The 21,901-nt window shown below is 41.5% G+C and overlaps 1 protein-coding gene across 1 annotated transcript in view; it reads right to left on the reverse strand.

Moving 5' to 3' along the window:
* The window catches only part of CACNA2D3 (calcium voltage-gated channel auxiliary subunit alpha2delta 3), a 1,192,973-nt gene that overhangs the window by 713,206 nt on the left and 457,866 nt on the right, over positions 1-21,901 (reverse strand). The window contains exon 5 of the mRNA XM_019504610.1: positions 6,828-6,990. Within this exon, the coding sequence (XP_019360155.1) occupies positions 6,828-6,990 (163 nt within the window). The remainder of the gene's footprint in view (positions 1-6,827; positions 6,991-21,901) is intronic.

A 21,901-nucleotide genomic window follows, 5' to 3' on the forward strand; every position in this document is an offset into this window, starting at 1 on the left:
AAGAGCCACACACATGATCAGAGGTCAGGAAAGCAAACCTTACAATGACAGGCTGAGAGACTTCCTGCCCTTTGGGCAGGGGGCTGGATTCGATGATCTTCCGAGGTCTCTTCCAGCCCTTATGTCTATGAACATGTGGGCTGGAAGGGACCTTGGGGGACCCCACTGGTCACAGGGCACCATGAAGATTGACTTCCATCAATTACCACCCTCTGGGTCCGACCACGGAGCCAGTTCTCCAGCCAGCGGATTGTGGTGGACCCAAGGCGACAATTGGCCAGTTTCACCAAGAGGTGATCATGGGATACCAGATTAAAGGTTTTTTTGAAGTCAAGATATATGACATCAATCTCTTCTCCCTTGTCCAGGTGATAGGTCACCTAGTCATAAAAGGGAATGAGATTGGTCGAGCAAGACCTACCCGCAACAAATCCATGCTGGCTATTCCTCAGGATGTTGGCGTCAGCCTGTCCATTAAAGTTGCTGTCACCCAGCTTCCCATCGATCACTAGGTCACCGATTAGGTCATCCCCAGTAGCCAGTACCAGGTCAAGCAGCACTTTCTCTCTCATTGGCCTGTAGACTTCTTGAGTCAGGTAGAGGTCATCCATGCATGATAGGAAGCTTTGCAACCACTTGGATTTTGCTGAGTGATCCTCCCATGAGATGTCTGGGTAGTTGAAGTCACCCATGACAACCATGGTCCTCGAGCATGCAGCCTCAGCCAGTTCCTGGGCGAACTCCTGGTCAAGCTCTTGATTTTGGGTGGGAGGTCTGTAGTAGACTCCTACCGTTGTGTCCCCTTTGCCATTCCCCACAGATTTTAATCAAGAGGGTCTCCAGTCATCCACCCTGGTCACCAATATCAGCTTGCAGGGACGCATAGCTTTCATTAACATAGAGAGCTACACCCCCACCTCTTTTATCTACTCAATCTCTCCTGTACAAGGTACAGCCATTTTTACCCGTGGTCCAGTCATGGGTGGAGTCCCACCAGGTCTCTGTTATCCCTATGATGTCGTAATTATTTGTATTATTCCCTAAGCTCCTGGCATTTTTGTACAGGCAGGCAAGTGTCCCCTTGAGGGCTCCTACCTTGCCCACAGATAGTACCAGGGCTGGGGCAGGGGTGGGTTCCCTTAAGTGCCTTGGCCTGCTGGCTTTGCAAGGGATGCTCAGTGGGCCAGCAGTGGCAGTAGTCCCTCTGTCCCCCAGCAGGCTTAGTTTAAAGGCTAGTGGAGCAGGTCATCCAGTCTGGCTGAGAAGAGCCTCCTCCCCAGTGGAGAGAGGTGCATGGCTCCTTAACCATCTCTTCCCAGCAGCTCACTGCCTCTCTCACCAAAGAGCGGGCTTTGGTCATGGAAGCCAAAGCCTTCCTGATAACACCAGCGCCACAGTCCCAAACCAGTTCTCAAATCACAACCACAGGAAAGGCTAGGAAAAAAATCTCTATAACTTTCATAACTTACTTGCACATACAAAATGATTAATGGTCTCAAGAACTAAAACATTTTCTCAAATGGGTTGCATGGTTTCTTATTAAGTATGTTTATGTAGACAAAATGTGAAAGCGCTTATAGTAGTGCTAGAGTGACGTACCCATGACAGTCCAGGAATTACAAGAGAGGCAAAGATTTTGTGGGGGCTGATATCTTTTGTTGGACCAACTGTGTAGTTGAAATGAAATTAGACAAATAAAATTAGACAGACTTTTGAATGCAAGGCATTCTTCCTCAGGTCTGAGGAGGGAAGTCAGCATAGCAACAGTTGACAATTAAGAACAGAGAATAAAGCTGTCAGACTTGGGGGGAAGGAAGCTACCAGGGTCAATAGACAAACAATTAGCAGAAGGAAAAAAGCTTGATTACTTCAGTCTGTTCCACAAAGATAAAACTAAGCAATTTGCAGTCCTCCAGAATCCCAGGATGCACTACTTCCAGCCACCCCACACTCAGGTGAGGATAGAGCCCAGACAGAAGTAACAATTTTCACCCAATCTGGCTACAGAAAGTGGTCTATAGCTATGACCAAACACAAGTGTACAGCTGCAGGTAGCTTAAAAAATGGCCAACCAGGTGAAAATCTGAGCTTTCATTGCATGAGGGGGTCAAAGGAATTTGTTTCAGAAAATCATGTTCTGTAACTTGTGTCTGCCTGCCTGCTGACCTGTTGCTGTTTTCAGAATGGGAGGGGGGAAAGGGAGTGGAGGGAGTTCAGTCTAGGGGCTTTTCAGCCCCTGCTGGAGGGTGAGGAGGGTGTATTGGAGCCCCCTGAGGTGTCTATACTTTAAGCTTGCATAAACAGCCATTGCTTTTTCTAGCAGTGTGAGGTCCCTAGGGGCAGCCATGTTACCCCTAGGCTCCTTAACCATGCCAGTCTTGCCCTACAGGAACCCTCTATCCCACCTGCCACGTCTTGTTGGTATAATTGATATAGGGAGGCTGCCCTTGATTTTTGGGTTTAGGCACAGTCTGACAAGATCTTATGGAACCCTGTGGTTCACAGACCCCTTGGAGTCCCACGCTACAGTGGATGGTTCCTGAGTCTCTCAGCCTTATGGGCTATATGCGTGGTTCCAAACCACCCCTTTACCATGCTCCAAGCCTCACAGATGGTATTGGCATTTTCTTGCCTAGGCCTCATTATAATTCGGCCCCCTTGTCCTCACTGGGCTCTCCGCAGCCCAGTCACCCCACCCTCCCTGGCACCCGGGCTCTCCGCAGCCCTGTCGCCCTACCCTCCCTGGCATTGGGGTCCCCACGCTGTAGTGGGCCCCCAATGAGGCATCCTACTTCCCCAAATAGCCTCACCAAAACCACCGGTGTTATTAGACAGCAAACAAACATGAGCCCCTGGGCTATAACATAACACAAAGTTCAAGGCATGCTCTGCCCCTTTAAAAGAGTAGAACTTCTTCTCTAATATTAGGTGCCTAGTGGGCAAGGGTACCTTATGGGCTCCTGGTGCCCCATTAGCCCGAAGGGTAACGTATCTGATGGTTGTAGTGTCTCTGGGCTCTTCCTTCCTGAAAGCTCTTTCCCCTTCAGCTGCTGGTAGGGAGCTGACCTGCCTGGTCCCACCCCTAGGGTTTATATGGGCCTAGGGCCCTGCCTCTTCCAGCCAGCTAACCAGGTGCAGGTGTGGCCAATTCCCGCATTAGCCAGTTGCCATGGCAACCTGCACCCGGGCTCTTATCTGGCTCTTTGCGTTCCCGCCCTGGGCAATCTCTGCTCTAAGAGGAGCAGGCACCTTAGTGCCCTGTGACACTTTTCTAAAACTCACTTAATCCTTAAGTATGCCCACCCCACAAAACAAGGATAAATTGGAGAACTACAATTATATAGAAATGTTTCTAAAATAGGTTACCATCAAGTTGTATTTAGAAACTGTCCATGAAACAAACATATGAAGAAAATGATTGCATAAGATGTTTAATGCCAAAGTGTCCTAAACAGACCAAAAAGGGAATGTATGTATGATAAAGTAAGTGTGCCTGTGCTTGTGCCTGTACATCAAGGGTAGAAGGGAGTAACTGGAGCTATACAGAATTCCCATGTAATGAAGCAATCAATTTACAGAGCAGGTGGCAATACTTGGTTCTGCTCCACTGGCTAATTATTATAGCCACAATCAATGGTGATAACTTACTGTTCTGAAATTCTATTAATTAAGCTGCTTAAATATAGAAAGCTTTCAAATTGGATGCATAACATTTTCTTAGTTAAAATAAAGGCTCTTTCAAAGTGTTCGCCTCTATCTAAGTACACTGCAACCTGGATCATTCATATCTGAGGGGTTCACAACTCTCTTGGTTCCCAGAGGGTTGCCAAATTAAGAATGATCTCCTCAGCTGTCTGCTGTGGCTTTTATTTCAAAGGGCACTACTTCTCCCCTCAGCTGGAGCACCACACAGCTGTTCACTTTAGCTACACATAGCCCTAGTTAATTTGCAAATCCTCATCTTTGCAGTTCAAAGTAAGGAACTTAACCCTGCAAGGAATCTGGGTTCTACTGTATTTCAGACTATGTCTATGGCTGAACTGCTGATTCTCTAAATCGGGATTGAATCTTCAGTTTTGGATTCGGCCAAATCGAATTGGGACAGTGATCCAAATCAATTCATTGTCCCTGATTTGGGCCGAATCCAAATCCGAATCAATTATGGCCCATTTTGCACACCCCTACTGTCTACTACCTATACCTTAGTCAAGGGTTTGATTAACTTACCAGCACCCTACCACTGTTGTAAATGAACATGAGCATGGACTGCCAAAAAAACTAAGTATATGGACCACTGCACTTGGCTGAGGACAAAGTTTCTCAAGTTAATGTGAACATCCAAGCTGTAGCCATATTCCCATATGAAAAATGTAAAGAGTAATCAAGATTTCAGCAGCTGAAAGAAATTCAAAAGACTAAAATGCTTTTCTGCAGCTTCATGAAGTAATTATTTTGACTGGTCCAAATTAGACATGGGGAACCAGGAATCACACTGGTATGCTCACAAATATCTCTATAAACAACTTTTTGGCCAAAACAAGACTCAGCAACCCAGCTGACTTTGGCCTGATTGTGAAGTTCATTCAGGTCCAAAAAAGGCTCGGTATATAAATATATTGTATATTATTTAATAGTTTCATTATAATAAAATACTCACCACCTCAATTTTCAGACCAGTTAAAATTGCTCTGTAGTAAGGATTGTTTGAGCATTTCTATATTCTATATTTTTCTCTGCTTTATTTTTCTTTTAATAAGGACAGCATATGTATATGGCAATTCTGGAATGAGTTCATTTAAGAAGCATAAGAAGAAAAATATTAGCATTTTTTTAAAAGTGTCACAGAAATCATTTGATAGCTTTACAAGCTTTAAGTATTTTCTAAATCTCTTTAAAATATTCCATTTTAATGATTTCTCCAGGAAGCTGTTATTTGTAATCCCTAATTTAAAATGTTTATGTAAGGTTTCTGGGTTCTCAACAGGCTCCATAGTGGAAATCACAGAAAAGAAACTGTCTTATTATCACCTCCTCTTCCAATACAAACTATTTATATTATTTCTCCTCTCTTTCATGATTACATAACATCTCTGTGTGAATTAGCAAAATGTCTAATGTGGTATGTACTGTTAGGAAGGTATTTCCTCTATTTTTAGCTGTCTTTTAATACCTTTCAAACAAGGAGGAAGAGCAAGATAATGTGATCAGCCAGCTCACCACAGACCACTGACAAGTGTTCTGTCGTCCATAGTTGGAAGTTTCATATGATGGTGGGGGGCGCAATGAAATGTCAGTGCCCTGCTCCTACCTATTCTGTTGCTGCTTACTGACAAGCCACCACCCCCAGCCCTGCTGCTGCCCCTCACTCTGTCCCCCTGCCCCCAGCCATGCCAGTGCCCCTCACTCCCAAACAGTAGTCCCTTCCCCCTGCCCTTTGCTGGTGGCCACAGCTCCCTGACACTGCCAGTGCCCTGCACACCCAACCACAGCCACCTGTCAGGTCTCCCATGCCCCTCACTCCTGATTCACAGCCCACTGCCCCCCTCCCAGCCCTGACATTGCCCCTCATTCCCTACCCACAATCCCTGCACCTGTCCCAGGCCTGCTGGTGGCCCTCACTCCTGATCCACAGCCCCATGTCCCCACAGCCCTGCCAGTGCCCCTCACTCCCAACTCATAGCCCCATGCCCTGCCCCCCAGACCTGTCAGTGCCACTCACGCCCAACCTGCAGACCCCTGCCACCCCCAGCCCTGCTGCTCAAGCAGCTCCCACATTACTCTCTCTCTCACTCTCTCTCTCTCTTTTGCCCACACAGGGAGCATGTGACCCCAGACAGCCAATAACCATACCCCCTGCTCCCGGCTTGAAACAGATAGCCTGGGTGAGAAGAAAACATGGACATTTGCTCTTATTTTAAAAACCTGCCTGGACACAACTCAGAGGTCCAAAAAAGAGGACATGTCTGGGAAAACCTGGACATATGATAAACCTAGAAAAGGGGTGAAGAGGAGGTCCCCTCAAGAGCCCAGGTGGCCTCCAATATGAAGACAGTGACAGAGAGTCAAAGAGCATAGAGTAAAAAGAACACAGAAGAGCCATAGAAAGCATGGTGAGCAACTGAGCCATGGTAAGCCCAGAGCAGGCAGGGCACAGCAAGGTCCTTCCAAGACAGAAGAGCACACAGAAGGCTGGGAAACAGTGAAGCCTATAGTTCGGACTGGAGGGCCAAATGGACTACGAGAGAGACAACAGAGCATCAAAGTAATGCCCTCATGAGCCATAAGCAGCCTCCCTTCTCAAATTAATATCTACTCTGAACTAGATCACATGGCGGGCACTAGAACAGAGGCAAACTTTGCTCAGGATGAGTTCTAGGGTAGGAAGAAAGAGAAGCATAGCACCTGTTTTGTGACAAGCACAATTCCTCAAAAGGGTTTCCCACCCCACTTTGTTCCACTTAGAAGTTTCATTTAGGCTAACCATAAATAGGGAATCTAGTTGGTGAATGACATTTTAAGACTGGTTAGCTAATCCAAAAATCCAAGAAAGCAATTTGCTACAAGTAATCTTATTTCCAGTCATAGAATGTGTGCTGTAAATTGACTGTATTAGGTCACTAAGTTACAGCCATGTTAAAAAAAATATTCAGAACTGTAGCCCTTGTCACCTTTACCATGCCTGAAGACTAAGAGGGAGTCTAACCTTAACAAATCATACAATGTGTTGTTATTAAATTAACATATTTTATAGCTAATATTATAAGCTAATACATTGCTAAAATATCAGAAAGTTGTGGGGTGCTGAATGAAAGGAGACCTTCACTTACCTTTATTATACATGTTCGTTGGTACTTGGACATCGCTCAGGCTAATGTTCACAGGCAAATTATTGAAGTGGTCATTTGGAACTAGAATGAATTCCTTTCCCAGTTCCAAGTAGTTTCCTTCTTCATCCCGTTCATTTATGAGAACAGCATTGAAATATTCATACTGCAACAGAAGTTCACATTTATTTACTTTTTACATTATCTTACGCAATTTTCTTACATTTTAATTCATTCATTCATTCATTTACTCAAATACTTAGCAACTCATTCCCTTTTCTGTCTTCACTAGAAGGTCATGACATGAAAAGTTACATGTTTTAGTTCCTCAAACCACTGTTGGTAGTATTGGTTCAAAATTCTGAACTAACAAAAATCTCCTTGGAGTTTAATATTTCTATGAGTTAAGAACTGCTGTTAGTGGTGAATTTAAGACTTGATGAGACAAAAGCATTCCAACTGCACAAGAGAAGTTGAAGGAAACCAGCAAAAATTTGAGAGACACCAGAATTTCATACCCCTCTTCTTCCCTCAGTTTTTATATTTCTTCAACCTTCCTTGAAGAAAAGGAGTTATTTATTTAATGCTGAACACCACAAGGTCATATAACAAAAGGCACCATAAAATAATGCACAATCAACTTCTAGTTTAGCACAGGCATTTAAACCCAGATTTGTTTTTTCTGAAAAAAGAAATTATCATTTGTATCTATATAGATAATTCAAGAATCTTTGGCTTTTTCTGGACAAAACCATAACAAGATAAGCAAAAGCAATTTAGATAAAATTATCGATTGTTTCTGACCTAACTCAGGCAGAAGTTGTCAAACTCAATAGGCAACACACAGTAGCATAGTCCTTCTTTCCCCCCTCAGATTTGTATTCTCTCAGATAGCCTTAATCTTTGGCATCAACAGAAAGATTTCCAAGTATTTGTTAACTATAGTGGATCAATATAGAATGTCTTTGAAGAACCCCATGAAGTTGAATCCTAAGTTACTGCAATAAATAAGTATAAAATTATAAATAATATTGGGATGCATGGAGACTTTATACCCTATGCTGAGAAAATTACCTTTATTGGATTTTACCTCAATAGTTATTAGGCCAACATATAGCTACTGAGTTTAAGAACTTAAATAAATGATAGGTAACAGACCCATAGTTTTTTTCAAATGCTGCCAGTATTTCTTAGCTGTGTATGCAACTAGTTTTACTCAGCAAAAAAGTCACTAGTATCTTGCCGTTTATTGCAGTTGTATTTCCATCAAACAGTATGACAAAAGTACTGAATACACCTAGAAAGAACCATAAAGCATGTTTCCCACAGATCACTCATGAAGCTATTCTTTTCAAAATATTAAACCTATATTTTGGTCACCAAGGAAAAAATAATGTAAACAAAGCTACTATATAATAATTGTTACTACTGTGTCTCCTCTTAAAAATGTACAATTCTTCATTCACTTATTCCATACACTATTTTTCAAAAACCAAGAGTATGGATACATATTAATATTTGAAACTGGCTTTAAAACAAAAGCATCTGATGCCATCAAACCATTGACCTAGTTGCTGGTAATGCCTTGTCTTGGGAGTGTAGGAGCCAACAAGGTAAGTTTACCCTTTTGGCCTGCAATAATCCCCCTCCTCACACCCACAGGGTGTCCACAAGAGTTCCCATGAAGTAGGGAGGACTACACCTCCCTTATTTCCTAATTTTCAAAGGCACCACAGCTACATTTCTAATTCTGCTAGCCCTGACAAAGCCTCCCCAGCTAGCTCTAAGGTCAGAATATGGGCGAGGTCCCTGTGCTACTTAAAACTGCTGGATCCTAATAAACTCATAATAAACACTATTTGCTTATTTAATCATAAGATTTTAAAATGAGTGAAATATAAAGTTCACTGCACAAACACAATGAGATTTTACTGATTTTATTTTAAAGACTACCATTAAAATATTCCATAAACATGTAAATCAGTACCCAGCCATAAAAGCTAGACAGTAGAGAGTCAATTATCTCAGCTAACTGAGAGCCAAACCTGTTCATAAAATCAAATTCCTCAGTTGATGAACCCAGTATTAAACAAAGGAACTCCAGCACCACAGTCTAAAGCAAGTTTTTTCATTATTTCAATGTTTTGTGGGGGGGTTCCTTCTTTCTTTCCTTTTTTTTGTAAGACTTGTTCTCAAGTGTTCTCTTAGTCAACACTACACTTGCTGTTGCCACATAGCACCACAGAACACCTTGCATTCAGATAGCTGAATGATTTGGATAAACAATGTTTGGATAATTGACACTCTGCTACTGTAATTATTACATCGTACCTTCCAGGAAACAAATTTGCACTGAAGTCAACAATCTTACCTTTTCATTTTATTTAATTATATACAGGGTGCACCTATATGTACAATTAAAGCTATTTAATCTTACTGCACAGTAAATTACTGAGCAGTAAATCAGCCCTGGGAAGGCATCTACACATGCACCCTGTTGGGAGCAGATTTGCTAATTACAGGATTAAGCATATCCAGGCATGCTTCTGCTCTGCTCTGACCTCCTTTAGCAGCAAGGGGGTGCTGAAGCTCCAGATGCAGCTGCCTGGATGCCAGGCATTTCCAGGGGGTGGGGTTGGAGGGGGCTGGCCCCCTGCTAGCTGACCAGGAGCAAATTTGTTCCTACTCAGCATCTATACATGCAATACTCCATGTTAGCTAATGCACAGTAAATCTACTATTTGTAAATACAGATAGTGGATTTACTGAGCATTAGCAAATTTACTACACAGGAGTTCAGTGCACAGTTACACAGTGATGCTTTACTGCACAATAGGTTAGTCTACTGTGAAATAAAGCATCTCGTGTAGATGCACCCACAGTGAAGTACTTCTGTTCTAACTGGGATGTACAACATTGACTTCAGTAATTCAAATGAAAACAAAATTTGGCCCATGCTATTTAGAATATTAAGATCTTGAAACAGAATGATATGAATGGAATAATATGGAAATGGTCAATTTTAGAGTAAAGTAATTTCTTAGATGGTATTTTGCCAATCAAAACATGTCAATCACCAATAAAAGCACATTATTGGCGTACTTTGTTTTCTTTCATCAAAACGTTTATTCCTTTCCTAAAGGGATTAATCAGTAAACACCCTCCTTCATCATGTTCTTTTGGAAGGAAAAGTAATTTTCACTTGTACATGTTAAATGGCAAAGCTAGCTATGCATTAAAATTTGTTACACTGTAAATAAAATACACTACTAGATTTCCAATTAAGCATTTTTGTTTGCTTGTTTGATTGAGTTTACTAGTATTGTTTACACAAAATTATTCCATGAACATTTCTTGAACTGTAAAACAGAAAATACAGCTTCAGGCCAAAATAATCAAATTGCAGTGCATTGTCTTCCATCAGTTATTCTAAAGACCTTAAAATCCTCAACAAGTAACAAAACATGATATTACATTGTGCTTTGCCAAAACCTATTTTCATGTAAATGTGAAACAAAATGAAAGAATATAGGCCCTTCTATATGCCCTAAAGAACAAGAATCAGATAATCTATATAGTTCAAAAGAGTTAATGCTGAGTTTAGGAAAAGGTTAGTGTTTATGCAGTAGTGTTGTATTGCAGCTCCTTGTGTGCTCTTTTGCTATAGCAAGGAAAACACTGCATTTGACAGCTGAAAGGTGGTACAAAGAAAATTAAAAAATAAAAATTAGATTAAAAAAGTAAAAGAAATCCATCTGGCATTCTGACACTGCATTTGAAATAATGCCCTAGGGAAAGCAGATAAAGTCCTATTTGCTGACAACACAGATACTGTAGCCACTAAGCTCTAAGAGAAAATGACTTCAATTTAATCTTGTCAAGGAAGGTCAATCTTTGATGTAACCTTAACAAGGTGAGCTCCCACAGCGCACAATATGACATGCCAGAAACATATTAGCCTAATAAACAGCAAAATAATTATTTAGAAGTACTGCAAGACTGACTGTGACATTACCAGAAAGCGAGATTATTCTAACTTTGTACATAAAGACACACATGAGTGACAAACCAGAGGGTAAGCATTGTAAGGAAATCCGTTCATGTAACTTATTACAGAGATACCACTGAAGGTTTGTTCATAAATATTTATATTCTAATGTATTTATTGCTGTTCATGTGTAAACAAACTATATTTTACACATTCATTACTATGCAGTAACACTTTCCTTAACATGAAGCCGCCTGAAAATTTGAGCAATCACGTTTTATTCCCACTCCTTACATAACTGACAAATTATTGGCACCAGCAAGATCATGGAAACTTGGGAGAATTATAAGTCTTTGGTTTCATTTTAAAAGACATTTCTTTTTCTTTCCCTTGTGACAAAAAAAAATCTGAAGATATATCAATAGAAGTTGATCAGTAGAGCTCTAAAGAACAGCTAGACAGCTAGACCCTTCTTCAGTAAGAAACCTAAAGACCTGTCAGCATGCATATTTAATGTAAAATGACTCAATATGTTTGAAGCCCATCCCAACAAATAGTGCTACTAAAGTAACTAAAATCCTTATATTAGTCTATACATAGTGGTGTGATTAGAACAAAAGGAATCTCATGTGTGGGTGAGGTTAGGATGTGCAGGTTCACTCAAACAGGCAGAGGGTGACCAACAAAGGAAAGCTGCAACTACAAGAAATGTTATTTTAGAACATAGCTACAGACAGACATTTGTGATAAATTGCTGTCACAACAGCTGTTGGGTATTGTCTGATATCTTTCGACATCTATGAAGCATAAACTGCTAGAAAGCCAAAAGCATGCAAAGAGTGAAGTGGAAAAACGCCTTGGAGAGCAGACCAGCACCACCAATGAAAGATCTCTGGAGGTAACCGATCTGCAGGGGCCTGATCTGCAATAGACCCCAATGCAGTAAGGTGCTTAGACCTGCATTAATTAGAAGACAGGAGTTACACTGACTTCAGCGGGTGCCTTGGTTCATTTACCAAGTACTGTAAATGAACTATTTTACTATAGCTCAGTAAGAACTGTTGCAGATGACTGCCATTCTTTTGAATGTTTTCACGTTTTTATTTACTTCAGGGTAATGAGAAATCTTGGGATGCTTAGGTTATTTATCAACTATTCTTTAAATATTTTAAAGCAATGTTTGCTTATTGAAACAAATATTTACTCTTCTACTTAAAAGAAAAATATGTTATGACCCTGACTTTGCTTACATGGTCAATACTCTCTTTATATTGTAATACTAAACACATTTTGGCTGGCTGCCTTCTTACTTAAAATTTTAAAGGAACTATATTCTTTCTTTCACCTTGTTCTGAAATACTGTGATTCTCAATTTTATTTCAATGTGACATTTCTTCAGCAGGTATAAATAAAGTGACTTTCCAAGTCAATACAAGAAAAATAAAGCACATGCACACTTCCCAGAACTACTAAAACCTAAATAAACTTCATGGGAAACAAAAAATGACAGTGGAAACTGCAGTTAGTTACAGGGACAGTGACATACTTGTATTACAAGCATGCTGCTTATTGCCATCACACTCATTTGCCTTACCATGCAATAATTATATGCTTGCAGAGACTACATAAAACTGAGTACTTTAAGTTGTTTTATCAACACATTTGATATGTCATATGGACCATGCGTTATGTCTGAAGGACACCTTTTAAAGCAGAACAAATCTACAACTAGCCAAAAACTAAAAGATATTTGGGCTTTCCCAAGTATATGAAGGAATTAAGTCACCGTGAACACGTTGGTAGGCTAGTTAATGCACACTAGGGCTATATGAAGCTTTGGTAGCCAGTTCAATTTGGAGATTCGGCCCCATTCAGCAGTTGAATCTTAGAATCCGAATTGAATCAGGAGACCCATTAAAAGGTCTGAATCGAATAGGAGAAATTCAAAGATTCGGAAGGCTTGCAGCAAACAGAAGCTGAGAACAGGGAAGGGTGTAGAGTGATCTTCCATATATGGAAAAGGCTAAGGGGGGGAAAGCCTGCTCTGATATTGACATCTGTAGCTGGCCAGTGACTGTGATCTTTCTCTCAGTTCCCTTTCAATCACAGTGCTCTGGGGAGAGATGTAGAAACAACATATAAAGCTTTGTCTGAAGTGATCTGTGCCTTTTGTGAGCTCTCTCTCTCTTGGAGCACCAGCGTCTCTTGCTAGCTAGTCTCTCTTCTTGTAAATTGTATCCAATCCTTTCCTACTTACCCTTGCCTACAATCCCTATTGTTATCCCTATCCAGTCCTTTCAACTTATTATTCCCCCAAAATCCTCTTATTTGTTCTTGTTAATTTATCTTGATTCCTTCCCCCCACAAAAAAAAAAACTCTGGGTTTTCCCTGACAGTGTGTCATCATTGTGCAGGAAAGCACAACATATAGTACACACACACAGATTTTGCAGCACACCAAACATGAAGCGTGCTGGAAAGTCAGGTGCCAGGTCTTCTGGCAGGGGAGATAGAGGGGCCAAATGGAGAGCTGCAAGTTCTCCCCACCCCAAACATAGACACACCCTCTTTCCTGGCAGTGATGAGTCTTCTGTTGCTAGTGAGAGCAACAAGGTGGTAGCAGTGCCTACACCTACACCACTAACACCACTAACTAGAAACAGCATGACATTCTCCACCCCAATTTCAGTTCCCAGCATGAGGCTTCCAGTGCCGAGGAGAAGCTGGATCTGGAACCAGAGGAGCTGAGGGGCATAGTGAAGGAAATTCTGGGGAAGGAAGGGGAATCTGAATTTGTGCTCCACATGCCTCAAAGTTCCCCTAGAGGCAGGTCTCTTTCTCTGGAAGGCACTTCAGAGAAGGTTGTGAGGGCATGTGGCTCAGCTCCTCTAGTTGTTGTGCCCCTGCCTGGTGAGGAGGGGGATAAGGCAGGATCCCCACCTCAACCCAGAAGCTGGAGGGTAGTGTAGTGTGTTATCATTTTGAGGTGGCAGATGATCCCAAGTATGCTACCTGCTAGCACTGCCAAAGGCAGATCAGCTGGGGCAAAGATATGAAACACTTCACCACCACGGCGATGCTGCTGCATCTCAGGAGGCAGCACTCCCTTGCCCTTGTTCCTCGTTAGTCTGGCACCAGTGGGAGCCTGCCCAAAAAGAAGTCCCCCTCTTACTCCAAAGCCCCAGTCCCCAAGAAGCAGAGGCAGGCTACCCTGGACTATTGGGGAAAGGCAGAAACAAAGGCGGGGTGCATTCCAAAGGTGAGCGAGGTCACTCAGAGCATTGGGTAGATGCTTGCTCTGGACGGCCTGCCCTTCTCCTTTGTTGAGCATCCAGGGTTCAGGTGGGTCATGGCACTCATGGCCCCATCATACCAAGTGGCTGCACACACCACCTTTAGCAGGACAGTGGTATGAGGCATGCAGGGAGTACTTGAGGGAGATGAGAAAGGCAGGTCCATAGCTCTTTGTGGCTCCATCAGAGAAGGAGGAGATGCACAGAAACATATATTTTGATAGCTCTAAAATGTATCCAATCTTTGGTCCTAGAAATGATAGTGCTGGCACATTGTTCAAAATAATGCATCTGTTTAAGGCATTATTATCAAATTGGGTAATTACCATATTTACTCATATCCAAGCTGAGGTTATTCCCCCAATCAACATGGGGAGGAAGCTTCACCTCGGATCTGAGTATCAGCCCAGGCAGTGGCTCACAGCTCTGGGTAGCCCAAGCTACCTGATCCAGGCTGGAATGACTCGTTTTGTAGGGAAGTGTGGGGAAACTGAAGGGAGAGGGGGAAACCTGCAGCTGGCACCCCCACCCCGGCCCTCCAATGCTTGTGCCTGGCTCCACATCTCCTGTTCCCCACTGCAGCCTGGCTCCTCCCTGCCTTACCTTCTGCTATTCATCAACACTTGGTTGATGAATAGCAAAAAGGCTAACTTTACAAAACTAAAATGACAGAAAATGACTCTTTCCCAATATAAAATGAGCTATCAGTTTTTGTATTATTTTAGCTGCAAAGAGATTTTTACCCAATGCAGGCAGGAAGCAGTTCTTGTACAGCCTCATAGTGTGACTCCTTCACTTATCGGCTCGGTGGCAGGATGGCTTCTTGGTGTTCTCTGAACTGCACACATCTTGCTGGCAGTTCTGTCTTGCTTTATACTGTTAAATTGTATAGCTTCAAAAGCTTTTTCCTCAATGGGTGACCAATTAAAGTTCAAACAAAACAGGGAAGAAAAGGGTAACCATTATAATGCAATTGTTAAATTGCCTGGCTCCTGTTTTTGGATTTGTCTAGGTGTGAAGACTTGTGTTCTTTCAGAGCCACTGCAATTAAAGGTCAGTACGATGGGCCTGAAGTGGTCAAACAGGATGTTCAAAGGCATTGGTTACCGGACGCGTCTTCGGGTATGCATTTATTAATAGGGCAAATTTGCAATAGCTTGTACCAGTGATGGTCCATTTACAAAACTCTACACATACGTTGAATGATTAAGACATTTGTAACACCTTAAATATTGGATCCCTATTTTGAGAGATGTGAGGATGTCATATACAGGACATTTTTCCTATATTCAAGGCACCTTTTACAGGTTTTGCTTGAAATGTATATTTAGTCTTTTGTTTTCTTTAGTTGCTAGTTCAGTTGAAATGTATATGTAGTTTCTTTTCCTTCAGTTACATTGGCTCAGCTTTTCTCTCTGGCTTTTTTACTTTAGAGATACAAATGTGATGAGTGTGTCAAGTCTCTGCCAACAATTTTAACCATCACTTTTATTATTTTATCACATAGTTTTGGTATTGGGTACCTCAAGCTCTACTGTCTCAGTGCCTAATGGGGTGCAGGCCATTAGCAGAGTTTAATTTTCTTGTGGCAGTCTTGTCACCACAGCTCAGTCTTGCCCCAGCCATTGTCTCGCATTTTTGTGCAAGAGACACTGTCCAAGCTTTCAGTTTTCCTACCCAGCAGTCCCCTTCTTGATACACTAAAGCATTTATATAGCATTACCAAACCATTTTGTGCATACGTTAGTTATTAACATTTTGTTGCAAAAGTGATACATTTAATTTTAGTGTTACTGGAGCTATATTAGGATATAGCTATGGCTTAATTTGGATAGGCTGTTAGTTTACTAAGGCACAAAAGATATAAAATTACCACTACTAATTAATAAAACATTACAAAAACATTGATTAATAATAATACATTTTTAGTGTATACCCAAACAATCTGCTAAGAAAGAGCTAAATATTTAAGAGTGTTACATGCATGTTAAGATACCAGAAGACATTTGTTACTTGAAGTAAACACCTGGACAGGAGCAGTTTTGCTTATTTTTTAATAGGGACCTAGCTGAAAGCATGTATTAATGCTACTGAACACCACGGTTCAGTTTTATAGAAAGGAGGCATATTACCTTTATCTGCTTTTGAAGTTGAGAAGTTAGAAGAAATTAAAAGACTAACTTGGAAAAAAGAAAAGGTAACAAAATTAAATAGCAAGGTATTAATTAAATACAACTTTGACATTTATTATAAAAACCTGTATGACTTTTTCAATGGAATATATATGCTGGCCAATTTATGAGAAATACATTTGTAAATAACTTGGGTCGCGAAAGGAAGACCTACCTTTTAATTTGCCATGATTTCATATCCAGCATTACCTCCTGCTGCTCCTTTTCCTACCACAGCAGTGGAGGGATGAATTTAATATGACCTCCCACTAATCAGATTCTATGCATGAATAATTATAACAAATATATCATTTTCCATGTACAAACTCTAATTATTGGGGAGGTCATCTGAAATTCAGAGTCATCTTGGGTTTGGGGAAATATGGAAATAATTTTAAAGGCAATGTTATTGAGATTCTTACAGGGAATTTAATATTCCAGAAAGGAAGGCAGAGTGAATATCCATATAAATCTATACTATGTAATATCTACAGGTCAATGTACATTAGATGAGACAGAAACAAACTTGTGTATCACCAAAAGAGCCATTGGCATTCTTATAATGCTATGTAAGAACAGCTAGACTAAAAAATATAAAACATTTCTTCCAAGGTTACACTGACCCTTGCTGAAGGCATTGGTGAGATACTAAATAAGACAATGCTTATGGCAGCCACACTGAACTTTAATCACTGGACCATTAGAAAGAAAATGAAGGTGTAATAAAGAATAAGGAAACAGTCAGAAGAAAGAACCAGCAGGTGACAGCAAACCAAGTAGAGGGCAATAGAATTAAAAATATCAGCAAGACAACAAAAGCCAACAGTTGTTTGGGAGAAAAAAAGGAAAATCTGCCGTGAAAGCTTCTCCAGACTGAGACACGGAAGTTAACAAAGATGATCAGCAATGTTTGAAAGCTCAGAGATTTGTTATGTGAAGGAAATCTTGCCCAGTACATTCTTACAGACTGCTGGAAACTTTCCTCCTACAAAATACACTAATAATGGTTTCCCCTTGTGGATTCCCATGATGATAAACAGACAGAGGTTTGAATGACTATTAACCTCATAGGCTCTAAAAAAAAAAAAAAAACAGCTTCATTTAGCAGCTGTCCAGTATTAGGCATTTATTACTATCTTGTCCTTAAGCACATGACTGAAGCACATGCATTCAAATACTTACCCTGGTTTTTAGAGAACAAGTTTGATAGGCTGTGAAAACAAATTGCCCATTTCACAGCTGGACAGTTTATAATTTTTAAAAGTGTTTTTTAAAAACTGAGAAATCTTCCTTAGAAGTTACAATCTTTTCCATTTGCTGTCAAGGAGCTCTGAGAAGCTCCATAACAGGTTCTACACACTACATGTTCTCTTTGTTTAGAGGGATTTGGCCCAAAATCCAAGCAACGTGTTCTATAACAAATTGCTTTTAGTGAGGACTGAAACAACACACTCAGCCTGACATTCTCAAAGGCTGCTTGCAGACATGGAAAAAAAACAACAGCCCTTCACGTTCAGCTTGGCGTGGACCCGTGCTGACTGGAGCGCATGCCCAGAAGAGGCATTGTGTTAGCTGGCCCAACTCTGTATAGGTTGTGTGCTTCAGCAGGGCTTTTTGATACTTTTGTCTAATAACTGATTGAATCAGCTTTAGATAAAAGCACCAAAAAGCCCCGCTGAACCACCCAATCTAAATAGACACTGGGGGGGGGCAGGTCAAACTAACACCCTTCCCCTTCAGGTAAAGCGCTGTTTTTAGTGGGAGGGTGGGGGAGAGGGGCGGAGTCACATCTGTAAGCACACAAAGTGCTAAACTGTTAGTGATGCTGCCTGGATCTTTACAAAGATAGCTGACAGAGTTCTCCTTACAGTCAGATTAAATTTACTCTCGTTTTTCAAACCATTCATTCCTTTCCTTTACAACAATATCATTACACCTTTAAAATATGATAAATAAATACAAATTTATTATAAAATAATGTACCAAATAAAACAACATGTATATTGACAATACTCGCCAAGCTCTAAGTGTTCATGTAAGGATTAATTGATTTATGTATGTAAATATTTCCAAAGATAGAAAGCAACTAGGACTGTTTTGAAGCACCTACGACTGTTCAGAATGAAAATGCATTCATTCAATTACAAGTGTCAAGTATAACCTCCTTCACTCTCCACATCTATAACTTTCAAAAGCATTTACAAAGGCATCTCGGAAAATGATTGAAGTACAGTCATTTTTACTGAGATATTGTTTAAAAAAATTATTGGAGCCAGGATTTTCTCTCTCAAGTGCAAGAGTGAACACAAGTAAATCAAATCCAGCCATCAAAAAAAACCTACAGGAACAAAAAGCAGAGCAGCATAGGCATGGGCAGCGTGCCCATGCAGCATGGAGAACACTTAACTGTGCAGTATGTGGCACTGCAGAAGTATGTGCAGCACCACCTACCACATGGCCATGATCATCTGGATGTGCCTACAGGATGCATCTATGTGAGACACTTTACTGTGAAGTAGCATGCTCTACATGTGTACAGTTATGTAACTCTGCCCTTGTTGATTTAATGGTGGTGGTAGAAGGTGATTAGCTGACAATTTTTTTCTGGGCAACATAAACATTAGGGGTTTCCTGTGTTTTGAATGACTGATCTCACAGTCAACAAGAATTCTGCGTGAATGCTGGGTAGTGTTTGTAACAAGGGTGAAATGTTCAAAAGCACCCATGTCTCATTTCCAAAAGTGACTTTGGCATTTGGAAATGTAAGTGTCATTACATTTTAATGAGAGTTATGCTCCCAAATGCTTAAATCACTGGATGAACTACAAAAAAACATGCTGAGAAATACTGTTTTGAGTTTTTTTTCTTTTAATAAACATGACAGCTTTATTACTTTTTACTTAACCCACACTTCTGAGAGAATCGGCAACATGCCCATAGCTTTTAACTTGAAAAGAATGCTCCTTCAACAGCAAGAAAAAAAGATCAATACTACTCATTGCTTCTAAATTACCTTTTGCTTAAGGAACTCAAAGCACTTTTACACACACTTTTGAAACAGACTTCACAATAAATAACCCTGTAGGACAGGAATAAATATTTCTTATTTTGTAGAGACGGGAAGATGAGGCATGATGTTACTAAGTCACAGCATCTTCTGGCTTCATAGTTGATCATATTTTTTTCTCAAGGGAATATGTATATAATATTCACAGCACAAGAAAAGAACACTTTATTTTCATAGTTTCATAGTTTCTAGGGTCAGAAGGGACCTGAGCAGATCATCTAGTCTGACCCCCTGCCATGGCAGGAAAGAGTACTGGGGTCAAACGACCCCAGTAAGGTGGTCATCCAACCTCCTCTTAAAAACCCCCAGGGTGGGAGCCTGCACCACCTCACTTGGAAGCTGGTTCCAGACCCTAGCCGCCCTGACCGTGAAGTAGCGCCTCCTGATGTCCAACTTAAACCTTCCCTCCGCCAGCTTGTGACCATTGTTCCTGGTCACTCCTTGCGGCGCTCGGGGGAACAGGGACTCCCCCAGCGCCTGCTGATCCCCCCTAACCAGTTTATAACAGGCCACAAGATCCCCCCTCAGCCTTCTCTTTTGAAGGCTGAACAGGTTCAGGTCCCGCAACCTTTCCTCATAGGACCTACCCTGCTGTCCCTTGATCATACGAGTGGCCCTCCTCTGGACCCTCTCGATGCTGTCCACATCCCTCTTAAAGTGCGGCGCCCAGAACTGGACGCAGTACTCCAGCTGCGGCCTGACCAGTGCCGCATAGAGGGGGAGGATCACCTCCTTGGACCTGCTCGAGATGCATCTGTGGATGCACGACAAGGTGCAGTTGGCCTTCCTAGCCGCCTCCCCACATTGCCGACTCATGTTCATCTTGGAGTCAATAATGACTCCCAGATCCTTTTCCACCTCCGTGCTGACAAGAGGGGAGTTCCCCAGCCTGTATGTATGGTGCCGATTGTTCCTCCCCAGGTGCATCACCTTACACTTGTCTGTGTTAAACCCCATCCTATTCTCCTCCGCCCATCCTTGTAACCTATCTAGGTCCAACTGTAGCCTGTTGCTCCCCTCAATTGTGCCCACATCCCCCCACATCTTAGTGTCATCAGCAAACTTGAACAGGGTGCTTTGCACCCCCTCATCCAAATCACTGATGAAGATGTTGAACAGGGCGGGCCCAAGGACCGAGCCCTGTGGGACCCCACTTCCCACGTCCTTCCAGGTCGAGAAGGACCCATCCACTACCACCCTCTGGGTGCGACTCTCTAGCCAGTTGGCGACCCATTGGACTGTATGGGTGTCTACACCACAGTCCCCCAGCTTCCTAATGAGAATGGGGTGAGAGACAGTGTCAAAAGCCTTCCTGAAGTCTAGGAAAACTATATCCACTGCCACCCCTGCATCCAATGATTTAGTGACCTGGTCGTAAAAGGCCACCAGGTTGGTCTGACAGGACCTGCTGCTGATGAACCCGTGCTGGTTGCCCCTTGATTTTAATCCTGCATAAAATGATTTTAATCCTGCATAAAAGTAAATATCCCATCAATGCAGTCTAAATCAGAAGGCATGTGCAAAATGTTTGACAAAGTTCCCAACAACATAAACTTACAGGGTTTACAAGCTTGAATCAAGTTTCAGGAATATCTAGACCCTGTGCTTAGCAAATTTAAGCCATCTTGTCTGATGGAAACCATGTGAAATGAGTTGTACAATGATTTGGCTTAAAAATGAAGTAAAACCCAATGAGTTTTCACTTGGAACTGAAATTCTAAGCAAAAACTGTCAGTGGACTGTTACATGCAATGTAAACTAAAAAGAAATGTTCTCAAAACACATTGGAAAATAGAGACTTCGAAATTCCTCTGAGCTTTATTAGCATCACCATCCAAAAAAGCACATGAACTTGAAATGTATTCTTTTCTATGCTACAAGCACCAAATATAAACTGAGGTTCAGCTGGACATACAGTCCAAACAGGAGTACACAGGGCAGTCAACAACCTTCATTCTATGTTATCTGAATATTTACAATCAATTTAATGAAACAACATCAGCAAATTTTGCAAGAATGTTAATGTATCAGGCCTCAGTCTCATAAAGGTTTACATCAGCTTAAATATGGACCTCAACGGACTGATCCCACACACAAGGTTTTGTATGTGCTGAAGGCTTTGTAGCACTCTGGAATTATACTATTTTTACATAAGAGCTTTTCCAAGTAACATGTAACACTTGTGATTAATCTACTTTCACGCTGGCTCCAATCAGTTTCACAAAAAATAAATCAATAATGATTCAGCTTCTTTTATAAAGTCTACTGTATATTTTTATTCCCCTTCATAGATGCAAAAAAAGCTCATCATTATATTGCCTTTTATACAATAGCACATACTGTCTGAGCTCCCAAGGTTGGGAATAAACTGCTGCCAGAGGTGGTTCAAGCACCTACTTTGAATGCCTTTGAGAGATATTTGGATGTTTATCTTGCTGGGATCCTATGATCCCTGCTGACTTCCTGCCCCTGGGCAGGGGGCTGGACTCAATGATCGTCCGAGGTCCCTTCCAGCCCTAGTGTCTATGAATCTATGAACCATTACCAGCCAGAATCAT

The sequence above is a fragment of the Gavialis gangeticus genome, unplaced genomic scaffold (assembly GCF_001723915.1).
Source record: "Gavialis gangeticus isolate Ggan-Ray unplaced genomic scaffold, GavGan_comp1, whole genome shotgun sequence".
Classification (NCBI taxonomy): domain Eukaryota; kingdom Metazoa; phylum Chordata; order Crocodylia; family Gavialidae; genus Gavialis; species Gavialis gangeticus.